General features: G+C 34.0%; 6 protein-coding genes and 1 long non-coding RNA gene across 11 annotated transcripts; 4 read left to right on the top strand and 3 right to left on the bottom strand.

The window, feature by feature from the left end:
- Positions 1-340: 340 nt before the first annotated feature.
- On the top strand, positions 341-1,667 carry Rpl32 (ribosomal protein L32). The gene is made up of 4 exons (XM_083055796.1): positions 341-426; positions 608-719; positions 1,035-1,187; positions 1,465-1,667. Exons 2-4 carry the CDS (start codon positions 627-629, stop codon positions 1,621-1,623), a joined length of 405 nt encoding a protein of 134 aa, XP_082911922.1. The 5' UTR covers positions 341-426; positions 608-626; the 3' UTR covers positions 1,624-1,667.
- Positions 1,668-1,911: 244 nt separating this feature from the next.
- On the bottom strand, positions 1,912-8,258 carry Pli (E3 ubiquitin-protein ligase pellino). Of its 3 annotated transcripts, XM_083055792.1 has the most exons (8): positions 7,440-8,257; positions 5,184-5,369; positions 3,710-3,892; positions 3,401-3,632; positions 3,052-3,273; positions 2,657-2,944; positions 2,229-2,560; positions 1,912-2,109 (listed from the first exon to the last, which is right to left on the bottom strand). In XM_083055792.1, exons 2-8 carry the CDS (start codon positions 5,216-5,218, stop codon positions 1,983-1,985), a joined length of 1,419 nt encoding a protein of 472 aa, XP_082911918.1. In that variant the 5' UTR covers positions 5,219-5,369; positions 7,440-8,257; the 3' UTR covers positions 1,912-1,982. The 3 variants fall into 3 exon arrangements, with proteins under 3 accessions (XP_082911918.1, XP_082911917.1, XP_082911919.1); XM_083055791.1 differs by having other exon boundaries at positions 1,912-2,560; positions 7,440-8,258; XM_083055793.1 differs by lacking the exon at positions 5,184-5,369 and having other exon boundaries at positions 1,912-2,560; positions 7,440-8,258.
- Positions 8,259-8,524: 266 nt separating this feature from the next.
- Positions 8,525-12,853, top strand: Cbp80 (nuclear cap-binding protein subunit 1). Its single transcript, XM_083055502.1, has 11 exons — positions 8,525-8,658; positions 9,163-9,631; positions 9,751-10,245; positions 10,382-10,553; positions 10,648-10,853; positions 11,010-11,113; positions 11,243-11,478; positions 11,572-11,750; positions 11,898-12,153; positions 12,336-12,449; positions 12,587-12,853. Exons 1-11 carry the CDS (start codon positions 8,619-8,621, stop codon positions 12,698-12,700), a joined length of 2,385 nt encoding a protein of 794 aa, XP_082911628.1. The 5' UTR covers positions 8,525-8,618; the 3' UTR covers positions 12,701-12,853.
- Positions 12,854-13,643: 790 nt separating this feature from the next.
- On the top strand, positions 13,644-15,425 carry Ntmt (N-terminal methyltransferase). Its single transcript, XM_083055795.1, has 4 exons — positions 13,644-14,025; positions 14,491-14,677; positions 14,750-14,858; positions 14,936-15,425. The coding sequence occupies exons 1-4, from the start codon at positions 13,855-13,857 to the stop codon at positions 15,186-15,188; spliced, it is 720 nt and encodes a 239-aa protein (XP_082911921.1). The 5' UTR covers positions 13,644-13,854; the 3' UTR covers positions 15,189-15,425.
- Positions 15,419-17,716, bottom strand: LOC145946258 (heparin sulfate O-sulfotransferase). Its single transcript, XM_083055794.1, has 7 exons — positions 17,385-17,716; positions 17,085-17,305; positions 16,606-16,691; positions 16,391-16,529; positions 16,225-16,322; positions 15,896-16,053; positions 15,419-15,752 (listed from the first exon to the last, which is right to left on the bottom strand). The coding sequence occupies exons 1-7, from the start codon at positions 17,497-17,499 to the stop codon at positions 15,541-15,543; spliced, it is 1,029 nt and encodes a 342-aa protein (XP_082911920.1). The 5' UTR covers positions 17,500-17,716; the 3' UTR covers positions 15,419-15,540.
- Positions 17,717-18,064: 348 nt separating this feature from the next.
- On the bottom strand, positions 18,065-21,095 carry Morgue (modifier of rpr and grim, ubiquitously expressed). Its single transcript, XM_083055556.1, has 5 exons — positions 20,922-21,095; positions 20,399-20,524; positions 19,185-20,245; positions 18,638-18,809; positions 18,065-18,421 (listed from the first exon to the last, which is right to left on the bottom strand). The coding sequence occupies exons 1-5, from the start codon at positions 21,090-21,092 to the stop codon at positions 18,305-18,307; spliced, it is 1,647 nt and encodes a 548-aa protein (XP_082911682.1). The 5' UTR covers positions 21,093-21,095; the 3' UTR covers positions 18,065-18,304.
- A 322-nt stretch (positions 21,096-21,417) lies between these two features.
- LOC145946189 (uncharacterized) lies at positions 21,418-23,915 on the top strand. 3 transcript variants are annotated; one of them, XR_014427019.1, is made up of 6 exons: positions 21,418-21,444; positions 22,199-22,295; positions 22,487-22,575; positions 22,747-22,826; positions 23,018-23,066; positions 23,844-23,915. It is a non-coding gene; the product is annotated as an uncharacterized LOC145946189 (long non-coding RNA). The 3 variants fall into 3 exon arrangements; XR_014427018.1 differs by lacking the exon at positions 23,844-23,915 and having other exon boundaries at positions 23,018-23,207; XR_014427020.1 differs by lacking the exons at positions 21,418-21,444; positions 23,844-23,915 and adding an exon at positions 21,632-21,877 and having other exon boundaries at positions 23,018-23,207.
- Positions 23,916-24,562: the final 647 nt, after the last annotated feature.

Here is a 24,562-nt window from a genome sequence, read left to right as displayed (position 1 = left end):
ATATTAGTTGAGTGTGAAAAAAAAAGAAGAAAAGATGACAGAACGAATTAAAGAAACGGTAAATTCATTATCGCGCGAGAAGGAGCGCAAAAATACACACCGCAATTTTAATTATATTCACTCACATTATTTTCTCGCGAAAGCACTGCTTTTCTTCACACGTGCTCTTTCATTTTCAGAGAAATCTTTGAAAATCTACAATTTTCAACAAAATCCACCACTAGACTGTTTTACCGACTCGAAAGGTAAGAAGTCTGTTTTATCTCGCGAAAGAATGAAGAAGTTACTCTAGAGGGCGGTAGTGTCTTTTCAAAAGAAAACGCTCGTTTCCACTCTATGTTCTTATATTCTATGTTGAAACGAGGGGGTTATTCGTGAAACCTAACCTAACCCTAACCTTTTCCTTATACGACATTTTAGCGAACGGTACGTATCACGCGGAAAATCCTTAATTTTCATAATCATCGTCGTTGAGACGATTGTTTTACGAGAATCGATCGATCGTGGACGATTTTCTGAAGTATAAAAGTGCAATATTTACGAGAACGGGACGTAAGCGGAGTAATTTATTAGCAAAGTGATTTACATTGCTGATCTGTTGTTTCAGTTACTAAACAGAACTAAAAATGTCCATCCGACCGGTCTATCGACCCAAGATTGTAAAAAAGAGGACAAAGAAGTTCATCAGGCATCAAAGTGATAGATATGACAAACTCAAGGTAGATATGTCTTTTATTTTTCCGATTGTCAATCACGTCAACGTGTTTATAAAGTTTGGTTATATTGTCCACTCTACATGTGTTACATTGTATTATAATTTGATTATGCAAGACATTTTAAGTACTACTCTTCTTGCGTGCTATATATTTTACTTAGCATTAAATATTCATAGTTATTTTAACATATTTAATAATTTATTTTCACTCACAAGAGACAAGAGATTATCACAAGAGACAAGAGATTATCTTTGCGATGATAATTAAATGTAATTATAGAATCATGTAGAAATTATAACTATTGTCTATATTTTTCAGCGCAACTGGCGTAAACCAAAAGGTATTGACAACAGAGTACGTAGGCGTTTCAAGGGTCAATACTTGATGCCCAGCATTGGTTATGGTAGCAATAAGAAAACACGTCACATGCTACCGACAGGCTTCCGCAAGGTCCTTGTACATAATGTGAAGGTAAATATTGCTTTTACGTATCAGATCTTCTCTTTTTAAAAAATAATAAAATGAAAAAGTATTAAAAATGAGATAAAATAGTGTTTCAAGCAGTTGCAAGATTCTTAAATGTCAAATTTTCCCACGATATATATTTTGTAATTTATAATACGTGAATAACATTTGTAAAAGTTATTTGAAAATAGAAAACAAATATATATAATTCCTTTTGTTATTTTGTATATTTCAGTAACATTTACTTTTGAGTAAGATACAAGTAAAAATTAACTATTTACAGGAGCTTGAAGTCTTAATGATGCAAAATCGCAAGTTCTGTGCAGAGATTGCACATGCTGTTAGCAGCAAGAAAAGGAAAGCTATCGTCGAGCGTGCTCAACAACTTTCGATACGCGTGACAAATGCCAGCGCACGCTTGCGTTCGGAAGAGAACGAGTAAGCATTACTTTTCGTGTATTTTGGCAATAAAATATTAAAAACATATTTCCTGTCTCTCATCTTCTTAACGATGCCTGCAACTGCTCTATAGGTAAATGTTCTTTAAATTTAAAAAACAACTTTTTTAATGAATTGTATATATCAATTTTTTTAATGTTGTAAAATTTATCAATCCATTTGTTAATTGCATAAAATGTTGCACATGATTATGCATAGTAATTCACATTATTCTATGGCATTGAAAACAAGAAAATGAAACTGTTATGGGTATTCAGTAAAATAGTATTAGTCGAGTTTAATAATCCTTATATTTCTTAAGAAGTTAATTAATTTCTACATGTTTCATTATTTTATATATCTTCAATCTACATTATCCTGAAAAATTAGTTTTACATATCCTGGCGTTCCCTCGAGCGGTATCGCGCAGAAGGGACAGATCGCGATATAGCCGTTTGTGCCGTGCGGTATGGCTATTTTTTCCCAATATCTGCAAAACGAACAAGAAACGGAGTGGCAAAAAAATGCGAAAAAAAGACGAGTAACTCAAAAGTATAATTAAGATGTGATATTCCAAGGTATAATGAATTTGTGATGTGTGTTACTAACTTGACAGTTTTTTCCGTAGCCATATGTCCGCAGGGACTAAATGCGTAAGTGGGCGGTCCGCAGTCTACGTAGAAGGCAGGCTCTATTCCCATAGACAACTTGACTACTGCCCCTGCGACTAGGCACATAGGACACCTTCTTGTAACCTTATCCTTCTCCTGACCCCAATCGTGATGCCCCTGTACGTGACCGCACTTAAGGTAAACGTATGGCTGCTGCTGCGCCGAATCCGAAGCTGCTTTGCGTGGTATGACCAATGTGTTCAAGCCTACAGGACACTGCGGTCTGCCGGCATTTATAGCATCGACTAATTCTTCTAGATCTTGTTTCGTCTGCGAAAGAGAGTACGCATTTTCATCTACTTAATGTAAATTGCACATATTTTACATATAATCTTTTTAAAGAATATGTCTAACACAGTAAGTTACCGGAGACTTCGCGAGGCCTTCGGCTGATCGCCAGAGGAGAGTAGCGCCGCAAAGATCGATGAGAGTACCGTCTTGTAGAATATTGCTCTCTTCCTCCACGACATTGCCTTTCTGTTGAGCACTCCGGCTTTCCCTAAGCGAGAAAACACCGCCGCCCACGCTAACTTCCCGCCAGAAACCGCATTGGGCCTCGCCGCCGCAGAATTGACCCCGCGGATGCATTATCAAGACTCCATTAGTCGTAAGTCCGTCGATCTCGCGATTCTCTTGCCATTTGGTTGCCTTTTCCTGTGAGAAATCGCTTATAAAATGTCCGAATGCCACCGAAAAAGTCCGTTCTCTTATAAATTCGTGTATATAAAATCAATCCCTAGGCGATCAATTTGCAGTCTTACCCCTAAGAAAATATTTCTCGAGCTGTCGAAACCTGCAGCATAAATTCTCGCGGTTCTAGGATCCGAGCGATCCGCCAGAATCCTACAGGCGAACCTGCTGATGGTGCTCTGGGCGACGCGTCCTTCATTAGGAGGTCCGCGTCCCTCATTAGCAGGTCCGCTATCGCCAGCACATGTGTCCATCACTACGAAATCGATAGGCGATTCGGACGATCGGCCGATCTATACAAACATAGTTTTGATTTAGATTTACACACGCATACATATATTGCCATATAATTAAAAAACAATCAATAAATAAAACAGAAACTATTATTTAGAAGCATAAAAAAAGACTTTGGATTTTTACCTGGAACATGTCCGTTTTTTCGTCTTCCGTGTATTCGACGATAACGGCCTGTGTTCTGGAAAGCGTGTACGAGATCGAGTGTTGCTTCGTGTTGAGAATGGCTTGCGAACTATGAGGCGTTTTAACGATATAGTGCTTGCTACGTTTAACGCCATTTGGCACGGGTCTTTTGTATAATACGAATTTACTTCTCCTTCTACCTCTATCGCCAGGTGGAAGGTAACCATTGTATCTGCCAAAGATTCGTTAACTCTGTTAATGTTTTTCGCTAACATCTCTCTTTTTTTTACATCTGCTAAAAATTCTTACCCGAGTATAACTAGTTCACCGTATTTCACTAATTGCTTCGGCTTCTCATGATGGTAACTGTGAGACCGATGTGGATTGCCATGTGAATGGCTGTGACTGTGAATGTTGCGTGGACTGTGAGGTGCGCCGACTGTCTCACCTTCTTCCACGAGCAACGGGCTCTCACTACTGCCGCCGTCGGATCTAATAATATAAAAAATAATGGTATAAATCTTTCACACAATCTATATATATGTATATCTATATATTTAGGGTGATGTTTCACTATCACTTTTTTTCTTAAAAATCGATTCTCTTGTGAATTTGGAATCTCTTTTCCTTGATAAACATTTTATAATTTCTTTTTTTTCAATGTTTTTCAACATTAAGTATTTTAAAAATGAGTTCAAATTAAATTTTATTGTACATAAATTAAAATTAATTGAAAGATAACGATTGTAATCTATTTACAGTTTTAAAGCTTAATTTGTTGAGATATTAATCAATTTTATTTAATTACCAGAGCAACATTCTAGCAATCACTAGTTTTTCTCCTTATTTGATCTTTAATATTAATTGGAGAAAAAGATGATAGTGGTACATCACTCTATGGAAAATAATAAATTACTGAAACACATTCTTATTTGTTAGTTCTCTGCAAAAAAAATTGATTTAATAACATAAAAGAAACAGTAGTTATGCAGTAATTATGCAATCTTCTATGAATTTTATTAAGTCTACAAAACAGCAGTGAATTTCTTATCTTATTAAAATTTTTGACATTGCAGGAGAGAAAGATAAATCCTCAGATTAATACAATGCAGTCATAATAGCCCTAGTTGGGAGATCATAAGAGTAAAATGGAGGATGAATGTAATCGTAATAGAATATGCGTTGGGTGTTAAAATTGTATCAATTATACAAATTTCCTGAGTGCTCCGATTAATCTTGCGTGATTAACTTCCACCAAGGAGAAGGAAGGTTTTTCATTGGAAATTAAAAAGGGATTAAAATGTGTGTCGATAATCGTGGAAACTTTGAACAGAAGGATGTCCGTAACTGGAAATACTTTTCTTTCATCCCAGAAGCAAAAAAAATATCAAAAGTACGAAAGACTCTGATAAAGTACAGTAAAGTTTTCGTGTTTTATATTGGACGAGGTGACTTCGATATTGTTAATGTAATCCAAGGCTAATTCTTCAACAGATGAATCGTTGCACCTTTGCATAAGGTTTTGCTCAAGATTTGAAACCAAGTACTTGATACATCACCTTGTCAAACGTTATTGTACATAGCAGATCTTTTACTTTACAATGTAATTCTTTACGCAAAAGCTCTTATATGTTTCAAGTTTCGCATCAACGGCTTCGTGTTTCTTACAAACGGTGCCTTCTATAAAGAAATTCAAATCGTATCTGAGCAGAAGTGATTGTGAGATAGTTTTGCGCGGCTTACATTACGTAATAATATACGTAAACCGTAATTTCTTACTTACCGCGAAGGATATGGAATGCGTTTAGTTACTGGCATCCTCCTTTCAGTAGGATTTATAGATTTCTACTACTTCCATGGTACTTGCAAGGGTACTTGGTAAGGACAGGCAGTCTTAAGGATCTTCACGCGGTTGCAGACAAATCTGAGCAATTGCATACACGGCAAGCTGCGAATCGGTAATTATGATCTGCAATGAAAAACATTCAATATAAAGATCATAATTAGCTGATGGCTTCTCTCTCACTTGTTCTTTCCCTCTCTCTCTCTCTCTCTCTCTCTTTTCTATCTGTTCACCAAATTAATTTCTCTAAAATTTTCATTATTTATAAATATAATCGGCCCGTCTTTACTGTTGCCTTGTATTATTAACGAAAAGAACCTTTTTTCAGCTTGTTTCTTTTAGTTTTTGCGTACAAGTACATCGGTTCTATGATAATTTTAATGCCAGATATGCTTTAGTGATAAGCATATTTTTTTTTTACATTATTTAACTTTTATGTTCAAATAAAAATATGTATTTTTCAATTTATCCTCCTGCAATTCTCAGTGATGCTGCTCGTTTATGTTTATTTGTAAATGTTTTTACGTATATAATCAGTTTATATATAATAATAAAAAACAGATTATATAGTAGGTGTTCCTACCTAATCATCCTCAAATTTACTCTATAGATACATGCAAGTGGGCTATTATGACTGCTATTATAGTGATTGTATGTAAAATTATGTAGAAACTAAAATAATTTTATTTTAAATAATCAAAATAATAATTTATAAAATTAGGATTATATTCAATTCCTCGTATAACATTTTCATACAGGAAAATCTGTTTAAATGTAAAAATTTCTTTCAATTATTTTTTACGTACATTAATAGTACATATATAATGATATAAGTCTATAAAACATTAATTCCTTTGTAGCCCGATCTCTTTTCGTACAAGATAATAAGATAATCCCATTTAATTCATAGAAATAACAACTGATGCTGTTAAAGTTTAATTTTTCATGCGTTATCGTGTTTTACTCTATTGGCAATAGATATTTGCATTCGATAAAATTACAGAGAAACTAAATTCATGCTATTATACAAGGTTTCGATGCTATCAGCAAGCCTGCAGCGCACACACAAAGAATGTCAGCAGATATTCAAATTACGAACAAAACACACTTATCGCTCGCGCAGTAAATATTAATAAGTATTGCGAAATTATCGGAGTAGTTATAGTGTCGTATCAAGTGACATTCCCGACAAAATTTTCTAGAATTTTATTTTACTCTATTTTACTTTATAAAATTCTTGACTCTAACTAATGATTGTTAATGGCGGTTTTCGATACGACATCTCTTTACGAGTTTTTTTTTGTAAATTAATAGTCGTAAAATTGCAGATGCGAATCTATCGTTTATCAATCTTTGTTTACGTTATACCTTATGTATCATTAATGACGCGATAAATTTTATACTTTTCAGCCACACTTTCTCGTTAATCTCGGCATCAAGAATGGAGCAAGACATAAAACATGGTCGAGAAAGAAGACAAAAAAGAACCATCTCCGATAAAATTAAAGGCTGACAAAGTATACGAGCAATATTATCGTGCATTCACGTGTCCGCGTATTGTCATAAACAGAAGCCAGCAGAGACAAAGATACGATAGCGTTGACATCGAGTGCAAAAAAAAAGAGCGATCCTCCGTGTACATCAAGCAATATTATGGCTAATGACCGTAGTATATATATCCGTCACGTAGTCCCAGTGATAACGCGAGGCGTCAAGGAGACCTCGACGACTGCGCTTGTAGATTTTGCAAAATACATTATACATACATATTATATGTATCGTGTGTACACATATATGTACATATATATATTTTTGTATATTTATATGTACATTTATGTATTATATATTTGTACATGCATAAATATGTAGTTATATATTTTTATGTATATTTATACGTACATTTATGCCTATACATATATGCATAAATGTACGTATAAATATGCAAATATATAATACAAATATATATATATATACATATGCATAAATATACATATGTATAGCAACGACGCACTCGGTTACAGATAGAGAAAATCGTACTGCAGCACAGCACGTCGATCGGCGTGACACGATTGTCGTGCGTCGTGCGTTCTATCGACCGTGCGGGGGAGAAGAAGGGGGATCGCTCTCTTCATCTCTCTCTTTAGGAGAAGAGAAACTCTCTCTCTTTCTCTACAAAGATAAATATTGATTATTTACCGTATCACCATCGTGACGATCTCCGCATTCGAATGGTTTTCTCTGGCGCAATGTTATCGGAGCACACGGCAAACGGCGACGAGACGAAGGATCCCTTCCGCTTCCTACGACGAGAATGTCCCGATCTCTATCGGAAGACGGTATCGCACTCGTTCACCTTGCTCCACACTTCTTGTTTTCTTTCCTTCTTTTTTCTTTCCGGAACAAAAGTCTCGTAGTCGCAAACTCTCTCTCTCTCTCTCTCTCTTTCTCAATCGCCCCTCGTTCACTCTTCCGTCTTCACCGAATCGCCGTCGTGTTTACCCGCGACGACGACGACGACGACGATGACGGTGAACCTCGGGCAGGACGACGACCCATGATTACGCGGATTACGCGAATGTCATATCGATTATCGAGCGACTCTCTCGGCTACGACGACTATTCGCCGTCTCACTCTCGTCTCTCGCGTTTGTTTTGTTGCGTCACGCACTCGGAAAGAGAGCTCTGTGTTTCCGCGACGATCGCGGAGCTCTGTTTTCGTCGCGGAGCGCACACACACATATGCATACAATTCTCACGCACACACACACGTATGTACGGGAAGACACCGACGTTGCCTTTGACACGACTTGACAAACTCGGATGTTTTCGCTGCGGACTGTGCGATAAATCTCCGACGCATGCGCTCTACGATTAATCTCCGCGGAGATTATACGGAAAAGTCTCGACGTCTCTCTCTCGCGCGACGATCCAAGAAAATTCTATTACTTTGATCTAATTTCGTCTCTACGCGATTTTTGGGACGCCGATACAAGGGGCGCCATATTTGACACGCGCATGTCCTTTGACGCCCGATTGGTCGATTCCCCCCCCCCCCTCTTCGCGTTCGTTTTCCCGAACAGCTGTGCGAATCTGCCCGAATATAGGCCTTATGGCGAGTTTACACGCTCGATGCGATCGCGACATCCAGCAGCCAATGAGAGAGCCTGTTGTTCTAGGGACAATTCGTCGCTCTCTAGAAAGCGAAGTCTCCTATTGGTGGCTATTTTGTCCGATTGTCAGCGCGGATTTTATTTTACCCATCATCACTTTTACCTTTTCAATGCATTTCTATTTCATATGGCTCGTTTCTCGTTCACGCCAGTAACATATTTTCGAGTAAATTGGAATTTAATTGAAGGAGAAACGGAGTAAAATATGAGTCGTAGAAGAGTACACGAAGAGGATGATGGCTACGGTAACTATTGTTCGAATTATTATCTCATTTTCTTATCTCTCCAATATTACGATTTGCCGGATGGCTATCTACTATCTACTTAAAGCTATATCGTTGTCAGAACAAACATCCTATTTTGTTTTCTCTTGTTGCTTTTTTGGAAATTTTATCCAAGCTGTAATATAATTTTAGTTTGTCAACGTGTCAATGAGAGAGAGAGATGATATGTTTGAAAGATTTGTAAGAATTTATATGAAGATTACTTATAAGAAAGTATATGCGTTTTTGACAGGAACTAGTCATCGCTCAGCTAGTTCCTGTCAATAAGATTTAATAATGATTAGAGGAAAATATACTCGAGTTTTAAAACGATAATTTTGACAAGAGTCTGTTTTTTTTGCAAAACAATTATAGTTAAACTATTTTAATTAACTTCAAACTCATCTCACTTGATATCTTTATAATGCAATTGCATAAATGTTTACATTTATTTCATTTGTAAAATTATATTTATATATTTTTTAGAACGAGTGTATAAAAAACGCAGGAGGGTATCAGAGAATCAAGAGATTGAAGATCGCCTTGAATCTCTCATCCTTCGCGTTGGAGAGAAATCAACATCATCCTTGGAAAGCAACTTGGAAGGTTTGGCTTCTGTATTGGAAGCTGATCTAGGTTTATTTCGTAGTAAGATTCTACGAATCTTAACAGATTGTGCTATTAAGATGCCAGAGAAGTGCACAATTTATACTACTCTTGTTGGGCTACTAAATGCGAAAAATTTTAATTTTGGTGGAGAATTTGTCGATTATATGGTGAAAAATTTCAAGGATTCTTTGAAAGCATATAAATGGGACGTGGCCAGATATTCTCTTAGATTTCTGGCTGATTTAGTAAACTGCCATGTTTTGTCATGTGGATCATTGATGCAATTATTTGACAATATGCTTGATGCTGCAAATGAAGATGGTGTACCGCAAGTAAGACGTGATTGGTATGTGAGAAAGATCTTCATTTCCTTAGAAAGGAATTCTTGTTATAGCTTATATAAAATAAATGTATAAGTATATTTGTATTGCTTTTTTAAAAATAATTATAAATGATATTTTGCAGGTATGTTTATGCCGTTCTATCTACACTGCCTTGGGTTGGGAGAGAATTATATGAGAAAAAAGAACAAGAATTGGATCATCTAATGGTTACAATAGAGATATTTTTGAATAAACGAAGTAAAAAACATCAGCCAGCGTTGAGAATTTGGTCAAGTGATACACCTCATCCGCAAGAAGAATATCTAGATTGCTTATGGGCACAAGTTCGCAAGCTGAGACAAGATAATTGGGCCGAGAAACATATTCCACGACCATATCTTGCATTTGATTCAATTTTGTGCGAAGCGTTACAACATAATTTACCGCCTTTGATGCCTCCTCCACATCATGAATCTTATTCTTATCCATTGCCTACTGTCGTCTTTCGTATGTTTGATTATACGGATTGTCCTGCTGAAGGACCATTATTACCAGGAAGTCATGCTATTGAGAGATTTTTAATAGAGGAACACTTGCGACAGATCATTAACAATTGTTATTTTGAGAGAAAAGATTGGTAATATATATATTTTTTTTTAACATCATATGTAATATTTTATAAATCAACTATAACAAGATTTCTTATAATACTGTTATAATATTATTTCTGAATTATATGTAATAATAATAATAATCGTTTTTATACTTTACAGTGCTGCACAACTACTGAATTTTCCATTCAAAGCCAAAATCCCCTTGGACTATTGTATTGTTGAAGTAATATTTGGTGAACTGTTTAAGCTACCTGCTCCAAAACACTTAGAGATTTGCTATGGATCAATTTTGATAGAACTCTGCAAGTTGCAACCTTCAACTATGCCACAGGTTATAAAATAAACGATATTTTTGCAAGTTTAATATTTAATTATTATCTGAAATTGTAATATAGAGAAAATAATGTTTAAATTGTATTTTTTAGGTATTAGCACAGGCGACTGAAATTTTATTTCGCCGTATAGATAGTATGGCGGCTACAGCTTTCGATCGTTTTGTTTGGTGGTTTGCATATCACTTGAGCAACTTTCAATTTCGTTGGTCGTGGGAAGATTGGGATTCTTGTCTGCAACGTGATGCAGAACATCCAAGGCCAAAATTTATACGAGAAGTCCTGCTTAAAGCTTTGAGGTTAATTTATTGCATAAATCGCTTTTTTTTTATAAATTTGCTATAGAATGTGTGTGTATAATTTTATATCAATATTTATATATATAATTTGAAATTGTCAAAGCACCCGAAATTTTTATTAAAACTAAATCATACGTGAAATCTTTTCATTTCTAGATTGTCATATTATCAAAGGATTCGGGATATGATGCCAGATTCTTATGTAGAATTGATTCCACTAACTACTGATCCCGTGTACAAATATTCATCTGAAGGTGCTAGTAAGTACACAATGAAATTAAAAAAATATAAATTGCGATTATACTAAAAATGATAAAGATTTTGGTAAACAAATAAAAGATATTGAAAAAATAACAGTAACATTAATGTATATTTGCAAATTATTTTAGGTTCGCTTCCTGGTACAGCTGCAGCACATGAATTGGTGGTTTCTATAAGACGCAAATGTACACCGGAAGAAGTATTGACTGTATTAAATACATTACCTGGTCCTAGGGAAAATGAAGAGACAAATAATTACAATCCTTTAAAGATTGATGTTTTTGTACAAACCTTATTGAATCTGGGTTCAAAAAGTTTCAGTCATAGTTTTGCGGCTATAGTTAAATTTCATTATGTTTTTAAGGTAAGTCACATAACAGTGTTGCTAAATAATGCAAATGTGTGTATGCATATAGATTTTTATATATATACACTTGTAAATACATTTTGTTCACAGGTACTTGCTGAAACGGAAGAAGCTCAGATATGTATATTAAGAAACATGTATGCATTGTGGAAGAATCATCATCAAATGATGGTAGTGTTAACTGACAAATTTTTAAAAACTGGTATTATTGAATGCAGTGCTATCGCCAACTGGATATTTTCCAAAGAGATGACATCAGAGTTTACAAAGTTAGTTTATTACTTAACAAGCTTATTGTTGTATTATTGTAACATGGTTGTTCACTTTTTATTATTTTCAAATATCGCCAAAATATTTTATAGATATATTGTATATCGAAGATTTTCCTTATATAATCTAAAAATTTTTATTTTCAGATTATATATTTGGGAGATACTACATTTGACGATACGCAAAATGAATAAGCATGTGACAAAGTTGAGTACAGAATTAACAGAAGCAAGGGAAAAATTGAGGAGAGCAGAAAGTAGATCGGGCTCCTCTTCGGATGATGAGGATAATAATAAAGAAAAAAATAGGGAGAGACCATCGGAAGATGTAGTAGAACGAATGGAAGAAAAGTTGGAAGCAGCACAAGCAGATCAGAAAAATTTATTTCTCATCATATTTCAGGTATTTAAAAATGTACATTATTTATCATTGTGCAAAAGAAAGATATTTTTCGAGATAAAGAACAGAAACAAACTTATTGCGTTTATTGTATAGTTTATATATGCATAAATATAAAATAGGATATATATGTTATATTGTATATAATATGTTACATGTAACATATATATATATTTTTTTTTTAGCGATTTATAATGATTCTCTCAGAACACTTAGTGCGCTGTGACACAGATGGAATTGATTACAACACACATTGGTATAAATGGACTGTAGGAAGATTACAACAAGTTTTCTTATCTGTAAGTTATATTATTTATTATCATGTGGTAGAGCATAAATTTTAAAAATAGGATTTAGAAATTATTAATATATAACTCTTTTGTTCATTTGTTTAATTGCAAGATGTTTATATTAAAGATTTATATTTATTTTACAGCATCAGGAACAAGTACAAAAATATTCTTCAACATTGGAAACTTTGTTGTTTACTCCAGACTTGGATCCTCATATTTTAGATGTGTTCCATCAATTCGTTTCTCTAAGAGCGTGAAAGTATATTTAGATATTGACAATAGGATATATTATATATTTAAATTAGTATATATATATATATATATCTTAAAGCACACTTTTGGAATTATGTGATTTGTGCTACTTTTTATCTGATTATATTCTCCCGATACTTTGGCAATTATTAAGAGTTTAAATTTTTATGATTCAAGTCCTCTTCTCTCTTTTATATTATCAAAAAACAAGTAGTATAAATTTGAAGAACAAAGCAATACTCCGAATATAATATGTTGTTTTAATATTTCAAGAATCGAAATCACTGTTTCGTCAAGAGATAATTATTTTTATTATTGCAGCACATATCAAAATATCTATTAATTAATATCACATTAGATTCGCACAGTATAGAAATCTGAATAGGAAATGATTTGAAAATCTTTATCATGATTAATTAATAAATTTATTGATGATAATAATAATATCTAAAGAATAATAGAGTTTTTTGATCGTAATATAATCAATGCGGTTGATATTTGTTTAAGTTTTCAAGATTTTATAATGTTGATTCATTCTTTGACTTTTTTAGTTTTTATATATAATTTCGTATAATACATTGTTTTATACACCATAATACAAAAATATTGATAACAATCATTAATGTAGATGATATAAACAAATTTCATGGGGCTCTAAAAGCGCCTAACCAAGCGGAACAATTTACGACTTACAGGCTCGCCGATCGTCGATGCGAATGCGACCCAAGCGACCTTGTGTCATTTCGCGTGTGGTATGTGGGTAGGAGTGGGGGAGGTCATGTGACCGGCGCGCGCGGTCGTGAAAAGTGGGGGAGGTCATGTGACCGGCGCTGGCGCGGTCGTGAAGAGTGGGGGAGGTCATGTGACCGGCGCGGTCGTGAAGAGTGGGGGAGGTCATGTGACCGACGCCGGCGCGCGCGGTCGTGAAGAGTGGGGGAGGTCATGTGAGTCATTTACGACTATGACATTTACGAAGCTGCGTCTGCGTAGCTCGCGCGCTGCTGTGTTCACGTTCCGGGCAGTCATCTGAGATTTTGTTGGATAATTACAACTTTTGTAATGTCTCACGTCATATTTACGTTGACAAGATTGCGTAGAGTCTCGTAAGAAATCGCGCGCGCGGTATATTTGTGAAAATCGTAGAATATAGTGCGCAAAAATGCAGACACGGCAACATGACGCGAACACGTGCAAGGGCGAATTTTATAACGCGGCTGCGAAATATTGGGACCGCATTCCACCCACGGTAAACGGAATGCTAGGAGGATTCGGATTTATCTCGCGGACTGACATAAAAGGCTCCATGCAGTTCTTAAAATCTCTTTTCGAGGTACGTATTAAACCTAACCTAACCCCTAACCTAACATATTTTTCATCACACAGTTTTCGTGAAACGATCTGAATGCAATTACACGTTTAATTAAAAAATAGATGAATTAAAGTGGATTGTAAGATATGTATTGCTGTGAAATTTGGGATTAGTTTTAAAATTCACGAATGTGAAGTGTATTTATTTACCATGTTTCGTAATTATGCATAATTTAATCTTCCAGTGTTTAATTTTTATTCGAAATAGTTTAGATTTAAGAAGGGATAAGAGATAAAATGAAGAATAGCAAATTCGATCCCCGATTTTAAAAATTAAAATTATCATTTCACAAAATATAAGATTTTATACAATTTTTGAAATTGATCACAATTTGATAAAAAATTTGAGAAAAATTATAAGAAAAGAGAGCTTAAATAGTAAATTAAAATATGTATCTGCAGAGAACTGTTATTTTATCTGTTTTAGTTAGAAAATCCACCTTTGAAAGCATATGCCTTAGATTGTGGGGCTGGTATCGGTAGAATCACCAAGAATTTATTAATGAAATATTTTAAACATGTTGATCTAGTCGAACAAAATCCCAAGTTCTTAGAGGTAGCAAAAATCTATCTGGAAAACTATTCGTCAAGAATCAATCAGTATTATCCTATCGGTAGTGTATTTATATTTAAAATTGAAATTTTTAGTATGCGACAGATATATATAAACACACTTGTCTTTTAAGGCTTGCAAGACTTCTGCCCTGTAGCAAATAAATACGATTTTATATGGTGTCAATGGGTATTGGGACATTTACGGGATGATGATTTAATAGAATTTTTCAGAAAGTGCTCGTGAGTTCCATTCTGCTTTATCATTATACCGAAGAAGAATGAAGCATTAGTTCTCATTTTTTTATTTGGATTTGCAGATTGGGTTTAAAAAATAATGGTATACTTGTGGTGAAAGAAAATATCACGAGTTCCAATAATATGGAAATTGACACGGAGGACTCTTCTGTAACCAGACCGCTGAAATGTTTGCAGTTTCTGTTTGAAAAAGCTGATCTTATTTGTGTTAAGGAATTACAACAAACTAATTTTCCACATGGTATATATCCAGTTTATATGTTTGCTCTTAGACCAAGAAATCATTGTAGTGTTGAATTAGTCAATGACGCATAGTATACAAATCAAATATATCATGCCAATTGTTTTTCATAATGAATTTTTAGATAGAGATCTGTTTAAATTATTTATATAATTATATTAGTTTCTTTAAAATATTACAAGTGCCGAGACAAAGAATTTTGAAGGAAAGCTTTTATATGTGTATAGTTTATATATGTGTGTATGTAGGAAGAGAGAATAAATTATTAGGACTACAGGATTAATGATAAATTAATGATTTTATAAAAAAAAAAACTATTTTACATTTAATTACATTAAGTACACATTCAGTTATCCGTCACAGGAATATTGGAAGAATTTGCACTGTTATATTCTTCAAGTAAGTTTTATGTAAAAAAGTAGAGATTTATTTTGGCCGTATCTTTTCGTACATAAAGCGTTGATTTGCATCCTGAGGGGAAGCATTTATGAGTCGTCTTTTGACAGCATGAAAATGTTCCAAAGCAAAATTATACAATTCATTTTCCATTCTCCATACCACCGACTGCTGAATCTTCTCTACTGTCTCAGGTAATGGGTTGAGTTTTTGAGTAGTTTGTCGTAAATGTGACTTGTTGTCTGAGAAGTTAAAGAAAGTATTATAATATTTAATGTGATTTATAATATGTTAACTGTGATAATTGAATCAAGGAAAAATATATGTTGTGCTGTGATCTCGAAAAAATTTAAATAAATACTGTCATAAATTATTAGACACTTACTATGTAAAAAAAAGTTGTACGCTCCTTTGAAAAATCGTGGCAGTACATTTTCCAATATTTCCACAAAGTCATTTAACTCCTCTGTCACACCAATTAGGAAGTAATGCCTTTGTAGATTTCGTTTGGCTTCGTCTAATGCCCAGCTGTTACCAATCTCCCTGTTGCAAAAGAAAAAATAATAATAAGCATATATATTCTCTTTATAATTATCATATATAAGTATATACATTTTAATGTTTAAAAGTATATTAAAAAAATATAGATAAGAAATATAGAAAGAATTTGCAAAATTTTTTTACTTGCAAAGTTATAAAAAGATGAAGATTTACCAACAAGCTGGGTCGTGGCCGCATAAAAATGGAATCTGTAGCCACATATTATTAGGATCACAGTCAGGTTGACCAATGTTTATGCATTCGTCAAATGTCTAAACAGATGGAATAAGTTGATTAATCGAACAAATTTATCTATATTTCATATAAAAACACAACAAACCTTTGTATCTCCATGTTTCTTCCTTATGAGATGGGGCCTAAAATTATCGCCATATCGTAAAAAGTAATAATAAGATACAAATCTGTCTAAAGGCTTCCTCAATAAGTTTATATACAAAGGTTTACGATTAATACCAAATCTGCAAATTAAATTATATTATTTGTTAAATAAAACAAGCAAATTTATCTGAAAGATGCAAACTTCATTCTACCTACTTTTCAAAATTTAAAAATGCCATATGCCCGTGATAAAATGCTGGTTTTATAGAATTCCAGTTTGATATATTCTTTGCAAATTGAACCTATATATATAATATTTCTACATTAATATAATAAATTTCTAAGTAAAAATTATAAGTAATTGTCTTTGCATTGGTAAAAAAAAAATTAAAAGATCTTATTTTGATAATTTAAAATATCAGATAAAGTTTACACAGTATTTTGAGAAAGTACAATTGGGAACTGCAATAGATTTGTTCATATCACTTTTTCAACTTTAAATGAAACATGAAATATCTAAATCTAATTAACAAAGAAATAATTAGTGACACGTTATACTTCCTATATGCTCTACTATGTGAAGTGTTATCATATATCTTGTATCGAAGCAAAAATTACTGTACTTTGAAAAAGTACGCTACAACACAAACTGCATTCTACAATTGAATCGTCAGCCAAAATGACAGATGTAGCACCTGATTAGCGAGAGTGAGGGTGTGCATATTGTTGGTCACGTTGATGTGCAGCACGTGGTACTTGTTCTGCTTGCACAAGTCGTAAACTAATCCCACGAAACTAGTGGAGGCAGTCTTCGGCACCCTGTTGTATATGACGACGACGTCCTCGGGACTGCTCGGCGCTTCGACGCGGGCGTCGTTCCTAGTCGTGTCGATTCGCGCTTGCACGACGGCATCGTCTGGTAAAGGAAGCGAATGTTTTAAGAGAATTTAGAGCGATTTCGCGTCTCCAAACCAAGTTATACGTATTTGACGTACGCAGCGATCTGTAGCTCTCCTCGAGCTCGCTTATCCGCAGCCGCAGAAAGACTATCACGACGGCGAGGATGAAGATCAGGACCCATTGCGCGAACGGGAAACTCCTCAGGATCATCTTAAGTCGCCGCTCGAATCATACCTGTCCACCTCAGGCCATCCGGAGCGAGCGGAAATCGAGCTCCAGGTCTACGCGCTCGGTCGAGAATAGCTGTCCTCCTTCTCGACTCCTTCCGGAATCCGGGTTCGGTTCGACGAGATGTTTGAATACGCGACTTTTAGGTTAGCCAATCAACGCTCTCCCGCCGTACAAGCAGGGTTGCCATAAGAGCCTCGTTCGCCCGGAGATTGGGCTCAAAAAAAAATTTATTATATATTATATTTTATTATTTGCTCTCACAACTTTCGTGACGAGAAAAAGTCAATTTTATTATTAAATTATTTAAATTCAAGTAGATTTCGAAATTTTGATTCAGGATTTCTATTTTCTTCATAATTCAGATTGTTATTAACAATAGTCAAAATTAATATTAATATTCAAAATAAAAAGAATAAAATAAAATAAATATTTGAAAATCTCAAAACTTTCACAAGTCCCTATGTATTGACATATCATTGACAATTATTTTATAAAAATATAAATATTGAAATAACAATGTAAAAATGTTAATGTGTATATATTTTATAATGAACTTTAGGATATACAAAATGACCGATTCACTAGTAACTAGTATATAATAGCGATTAGCAAATAATTCCTATAAATATACATTCAGTTTTCATAGATCTTAGCACAATATATCACAAATTATTATCAGTTTATTAAATAATTTGCAGATAAGAATCTATATATACTAATAACGTCTATAAGTAATTTAAGTATTAATTACACGAATTAATTGAGATTTATACATTGCGGTGCACTAAAGCGGCATCACAACATCATGCATCGCGTACCTCCATGTCCACGCCCTAGCCACTTCCTCGAATTTCTCGCGATCATTCATATACATCTCCCCTAATTCTGGTTCCATACATACCTAGATAATCAATGCGTCATAGATTAACAATAATACAAAAGTAATAATAATATAATTGCATTATTGATGCATAGAGTATATTATAAAGTTGACAAAAAAATATTCTTCTCAATTTATTTTATAATTTTCTGGATTTGTTTTTAATAACTTTTTAACCAAAATGAACGAAACTATCGATTAATTTTTTAAATCAATAAAATATCAAAATTTACTCACTTGACAATATGGGTCTGTAAGTAGACTTTGTACACTAATAAGGACTTTAGATATCGTGAGAGCCAAAGACCAATTATGATGTATCGAGTCTATGCCAACATCTCCATGTCTGGAGACGTTTGGGTGAAGTATTTTTGTTAGAAACCTCACTACAGGTGGACACATGGGATAACTAAAAAGCATATGTTATATACATAAAATTTAACAATATAAAATATATAATGTAAGATGTAATTAAAATTAAATATTAATAACATAAAGTGTCGAAAATGCAAAGCGAGAACTATGGCACTTTTTTTACTCATAGATATTAGAGTTTAGATAAAAGTATTGACTTAAAATGAAAAAAAATATTAGTCTTTACATTACAATCTATTATAATTCATTTTATATTTTATATAATTTATTAAAATCTAATTTTCTAGATATTTTGCAATTAAACTTTAACAGACATTTTAAAGATTTCATCGGGGCATTCAATTTATTATCAAGAATCAAAAATTTGTAGATATAAAAAATAGAATTATTGTAGCTTTTATATATATACCTGAAGGGTACTTGCAGATATAGATAAAATAATCCTCCCTCATATGGGCTTCCCACTGGTCCCGTGATTGTGGCCTGCCAATGGCAACACATATGATCAAGTGGCATTGCTTCAATTCCTTCGGGTGGATCAATTCTTAAACTTTTAAGTTCACTACGTAGTCTGTTCCTTCGCCAAGAATTCTCCTCCATCCTCGAAGGTCTGGATCTCAAAGAGGTCTGCGCCAAACAAGTTCGACATGGCGCAGAGGAGGCTAAGTAATCATACACCTTGTACCAATTTTTGACACAGCCGATCGGTTTGTACAGGGGCCAGCGTAGTTTGACGTGCTGCTTCCATTGCAACTGCGTTACATGCGTCGATAATAGACCACACCATCGTCGGCAGACATTCGCCGCTGACCACAGACTGATGTCGTCGAGATGCGAGAAGATGGCGAGCAACACCTCGGGCGGTAATCTTTCTACCAGACCCGGTTCGTTAATAGGCTCGTGCTCGATGTGCCTGTGATTCGACAATATGTCTAGTCTCTCCGATAAATTGTACGGTCGTGACGGCTCGCCCACATCCTCGTACGCTCTGTAGTTCCAATACTGCGGTGCGACATTCTCTCTATGTTCATTGTTCTGGCCATCATTGCCAAATGTCTCTGATGTACATCGCAGATCCTCCTCCATCATATCCTGAACGTGTCGCTCATTTCCGTTTATGCAATTTTGATGACAGCCGCTTCTCGTTTGACACATCATACTCTGCAGATCGAGATTCACATCGCGCGATACTGATGCATTCCTTGTAAACGCTACCATACATTTATCGACAGAATTGCTATTTGAATTGTTTTGCAGAGCATGATAGTTGCATTGAGGCACTGCATTTTGATATTGCGCATAAGATCTGCGAGAAATGTTCATGTTATGATTTGACGGGTTCTGTTGTATGTTTGGGATATTAGGATTGACGCTCTGTGGAGAATTTTGTTGTTGTTGACTAGTTCTTCTCTCATGATTGTAGTAAAGATCAGTTGGCTCATCATTTCCCGAATCTTCATCATCTGTTTTCTATTTTAGATTCAAAAAGCATATGTATAAGTAAGAGTGACATCAATATTATTAGTAATATATGAAAAGTAATATATTAATAATTTATTAATATGTTACATAAAAATTATGGATAATAGACAGATTATATCAAAAGATAGATTAAATATATACCTCACTGAAGATTGGGACTTGTAGTAGATCAATATCATTTGGAAATAAAAATGCATGACAGGTTGCGCAGACTGGTTCCTCAAAACAAGGCCCATAATATCCGTTACAAATATAACATGCTGTTACCTAAAAAATTTAAGTTTATGCATGTTATATATACATACATAGATATAAATTTACAAAAATCATGAAAGAGAAGCCATAAAATAATGAGAACTATAAATGTAATCAATGTATTATTAAAAAATAAGTATATTTATCTATGAATATAGTTTATAAGTTATAACAGAGGGAGGAGATGCTTATTTTGACACCAAAAAAGTTGTACAATTAATTGTCAAAGAATTTTCGATATAGAGAAACATGACATATGTAATATTTTCGATGTAATATTTTCTACGATAAAATCGTATATAAAATAACGCGATTGATGCAAAATGAGTTAATACCAGTTGTGATGAAATATTATGAAGCACAGAAAAAATATCAAGGCACAAGATCGAAAGAGTGGAAATTGATTTACCGAAAATTGAAATTCCGGACAAGGTATATATTCGACTGATTCGACGAGCTCGTCCTCCAAATTCAAATTAAGATTCAAGTCACCATTCTCGCTTATTCTTTCGCTGTTATAATTTTGCGAACAATCTACAATCTTGTCGCCAGCCATTTTGCAAATATTGCCATGCATCATGCATCGCGGTTAGCAAAGCTAGCCAAATTCATCGATACAATGTTACTAGATTTCCAGCTCCACAGTCATCGATTACGGAATAATATAGATGAACGTCGGCAGGAAAATCTCGGAACGTAAACAACCAATCAGAGCAGCGAGCGCGGAACTTTCCCCTAGGAGCGAGAACGTGGTCACGTGACGTCGTGACGTATAATTTCTCTAGAAATCGCCAATGACGTAATTGAACTTGGCACATTATTTCCCTGCCTGTGGTGACGCTGCTGACGTAGTTCCGGGTTCCGGTGTCTGTATAGAGAAACGTCGCAACGTGGAGGACAGATGCGATTCTGAATCGCGACGCATTTAATTGGTGAGTAAATCATAATTGGAATCGTATTTCAATAATTTCTGATTGCTCGGTATGTAAACTCGGCATTCGGCGACGCGCGGCATATCATTATTGTCATTCGCGAGGCGACTCTCGAACAGGTAGGCAGCGACGCGACGCTCTCCGTATGTATTATTTTGCGAGTCGCGATTGCGACAAGTATTACGGGATCATTTACTGAGTGAATATCATTTCGCATTATTTAGTTTCTTAAGTAACTCGTAAGTGTATTATTGAAACGACGATTTTGTTTCGAAGCAAGATATTTATTCGCTCGCTTTACTCGCGCGACATAGTATATATTATATTGACGCATCGTATCAATTGTGAATCAATGTGAAGCTGCTAATATCATTCATAAGTAACGAAACATCGTGAACGCGGGATCAATTCTAATTCGCGACGCATTTAATTGGTAAGTAAATCATATTTTGATAATTTTCGACTGTTGTTCATCAACCTCCGCCATTTTGTGCGCATGCGAAGTTAGTCTTTCGAGACATCGAGATATCGAGATATCGAGATGTCGCGATCGTAGGCATCGAGTCTCGCGCGCTTCTTCCCGCGTTATTATCTTCCCGCCATGATCGAGTGCGCGTCGCCTGCCATTAACAGTCATTAAAGTCGAAAATGTTGGGCGCTCACTCAATTATATTCGAGTATGATAAGTGCACGTGTAATCATACGTAGTTATCTGTTTGTAACAGATTGTAATATTAATTGTTTTTTTTTCTAGTGAGTGCCACTAGCAGCGAAAGAGCGACAATGGTGAAATAAGAGAGAAGAAGGAAGAGGCTCGAGGTAGCATTAGGCGTCGGTGGAACAACTTTGGAGTGAGTATATTTATTATTTGTTTATTAGTCATAGTGAATTTTTTATTAGTTGTATTAAATAAAAATTTATAAAATTATTTAAATATTTCTGCGTACTTGATATTGATGGAAATAATTCCAATGCGTACAGTAATAATTTTCTAAAATATGAATTATTTTGGACGCTGCTATAATTTATTTGTACGTTACAGATCAACGTAAAACGTAACTGACGATCTTGACAATTTGAGAGGAGAAGCAGATCTGAGAGAGATATCGGGCACTGGCAGAATAACATAGGGTGAATATTTATTATTGGTTTATATTATATAATTATATTTCTTATTGTACATAATTATATTTCTGTTTATTATTGTATGCATCGAATATAAAATTCAATGCATACAATAATAATTTTCTAAAATATTAATTATTTTCTGCTATATAATTTGAATTTATTTGTATGTTACAGATCAACGTAACTGACAATCTGAGAGGAGGAGGAGGAGGAGGTCTAGGAGAGACATCGGGCACCAGCGGAGCAACCATGAGGTAAATACTTTTTATTATTGGTTTATTAATTTAATTATTATTAAATACAAATTTATAAAATTATTTAATTATCTTATATATATTTCTGTTTATTGTGCACATCAAATATAAAATTTAATACACAATAATTTTCTAAAATATTCATTATTTTGGGCGCTACTATAATTGGAGTTTTGTTTGTTATGTTACAGATCAACGTAGCTTCAGTGCAACTCTGCTATTGCGCATCGACTCCGATAAGTAAAAACCTATTTTATTATAAAAGGTAACGGTTTTGTAGATATTAGACTGTGTGAAGATGTGTAGATCTAGATTGTAGATTGTGTAGACTGTAGATTTTGTAGATAGTTCCGTTACCTTCAAATGAATGGATTACTAAAGATTAAGAATATGATAACAATTATGACTATTATAATATAGTTTAAGAAAAAGAAAAGAAACATTTTATATAGTACATAGTATATTTAACTTAATTTATTTTATAAAGAATACACTAACAAATATTAATTGTATGTGTGATTATAAATTGTTGTAAATAATTAAATAATTCTAGTTATTTATTATTATAAATGTACAGATTTTATATAATATTTTGTAATCCATTCATTCATGTTGATAATTTGATTATATGTTGGTTAAAATAAAATTATATTAAAATAACGTGAGATCATATCAGATATTTCGCGGATGTTTTATCTCTACGACTAAAAGAAAAAGTAATAGTGATATACAATTTGCAGAAAAGTTTACTATAATATTTTAAAATTTTTACGAATTATATATGTTATTTTATTTTATTCTTTTTTATTTTTGCGATTCATAGGTTGCACTGACGTGCGTAATTCAGAAATAAACACACAAGTCGCATTAATTGCAAGCCGCGAATAAATTAAAATTGATAATCGAGTTTTTGCCTATCCGTAGTAAAGAACGTACAAAATTTCTTGCATATAATATTAATTTATTAATAATATTAATATTCATTAAAGAAAGCGAAATATATTATTGATATTATAGAATAGTAATTATTAACAAACGGCGATAATTACTAATGAAGCACATATGATGCTTGATATCGCCACAAAATGGAGCGAATTGATCGACAACGCGAGTATCTATAAAACACAATCGAATGGCGTGTAAAGTGTCGCGCATTCAAGTTCGGGAGTGTCGAGTAAAGTATCGCGCGTTTATGTGCGGGAGTGTCGTGTAAAGTATCGCGCGTTTACGTGCGGGAGTGTCGTCCAAAGTATCGCGCGTTTAAATAAACAGACTTTGACAATTATCGGGCAATCTTGATCAACCTGACCTGAGAGGAGGAGCAGGCCTTGGAGGCATCAGGCGCCGGCGAAGCAACTCTGTGGTGAGTATTTATTATTTATATAATATTTATTATAATATTTATATAATATTATATATATGTGTATAATAGTTGACTTGTGATAAATCACGTATTTTTTTACGCATATATATTAATTCTTATTTATATATATTTGAATAATTTAAATAAAGGAAAATTAGAGAGAAATAAACTTATTTGTATAAATATAAAAGTACGCGTCAAATATACAATTTAATTTGTAAAATATTAATTTTTAGAGATATTAATTATTTAAAGTTTAAAGCGCTGCTATAATTTATATTCTATTTGTATGTTACAGATCAACGTAGCTTCGATGTAGTCAACTCCACTATTGCGCATCGACTGGTGAGTAATAAATTATTTTATTACGAGG

The sequence above is a fragment of the Prenolepis imparis genome, unplaced genomic scaffold (genome assembly GCF_030444845.1).
Source record: "Prenolepis imparis isolate NDT839.2.m4 unplaced genomic scaffold, iyPreImpa1.0 SCAF_15, whole genome shotgun sequence".
Lineage (NCBI taxonomy): Eukaryota > Metazoa > Arthropoda > Insecta > Hymenoptera > Formicidae > Prenolepis > Prenolepis imparis.
The sequence above is the reverse complement of the archived record's forward strand: the minus strand, read 5'-3'. Positions and strand labels throughout refer to the sequence as shown.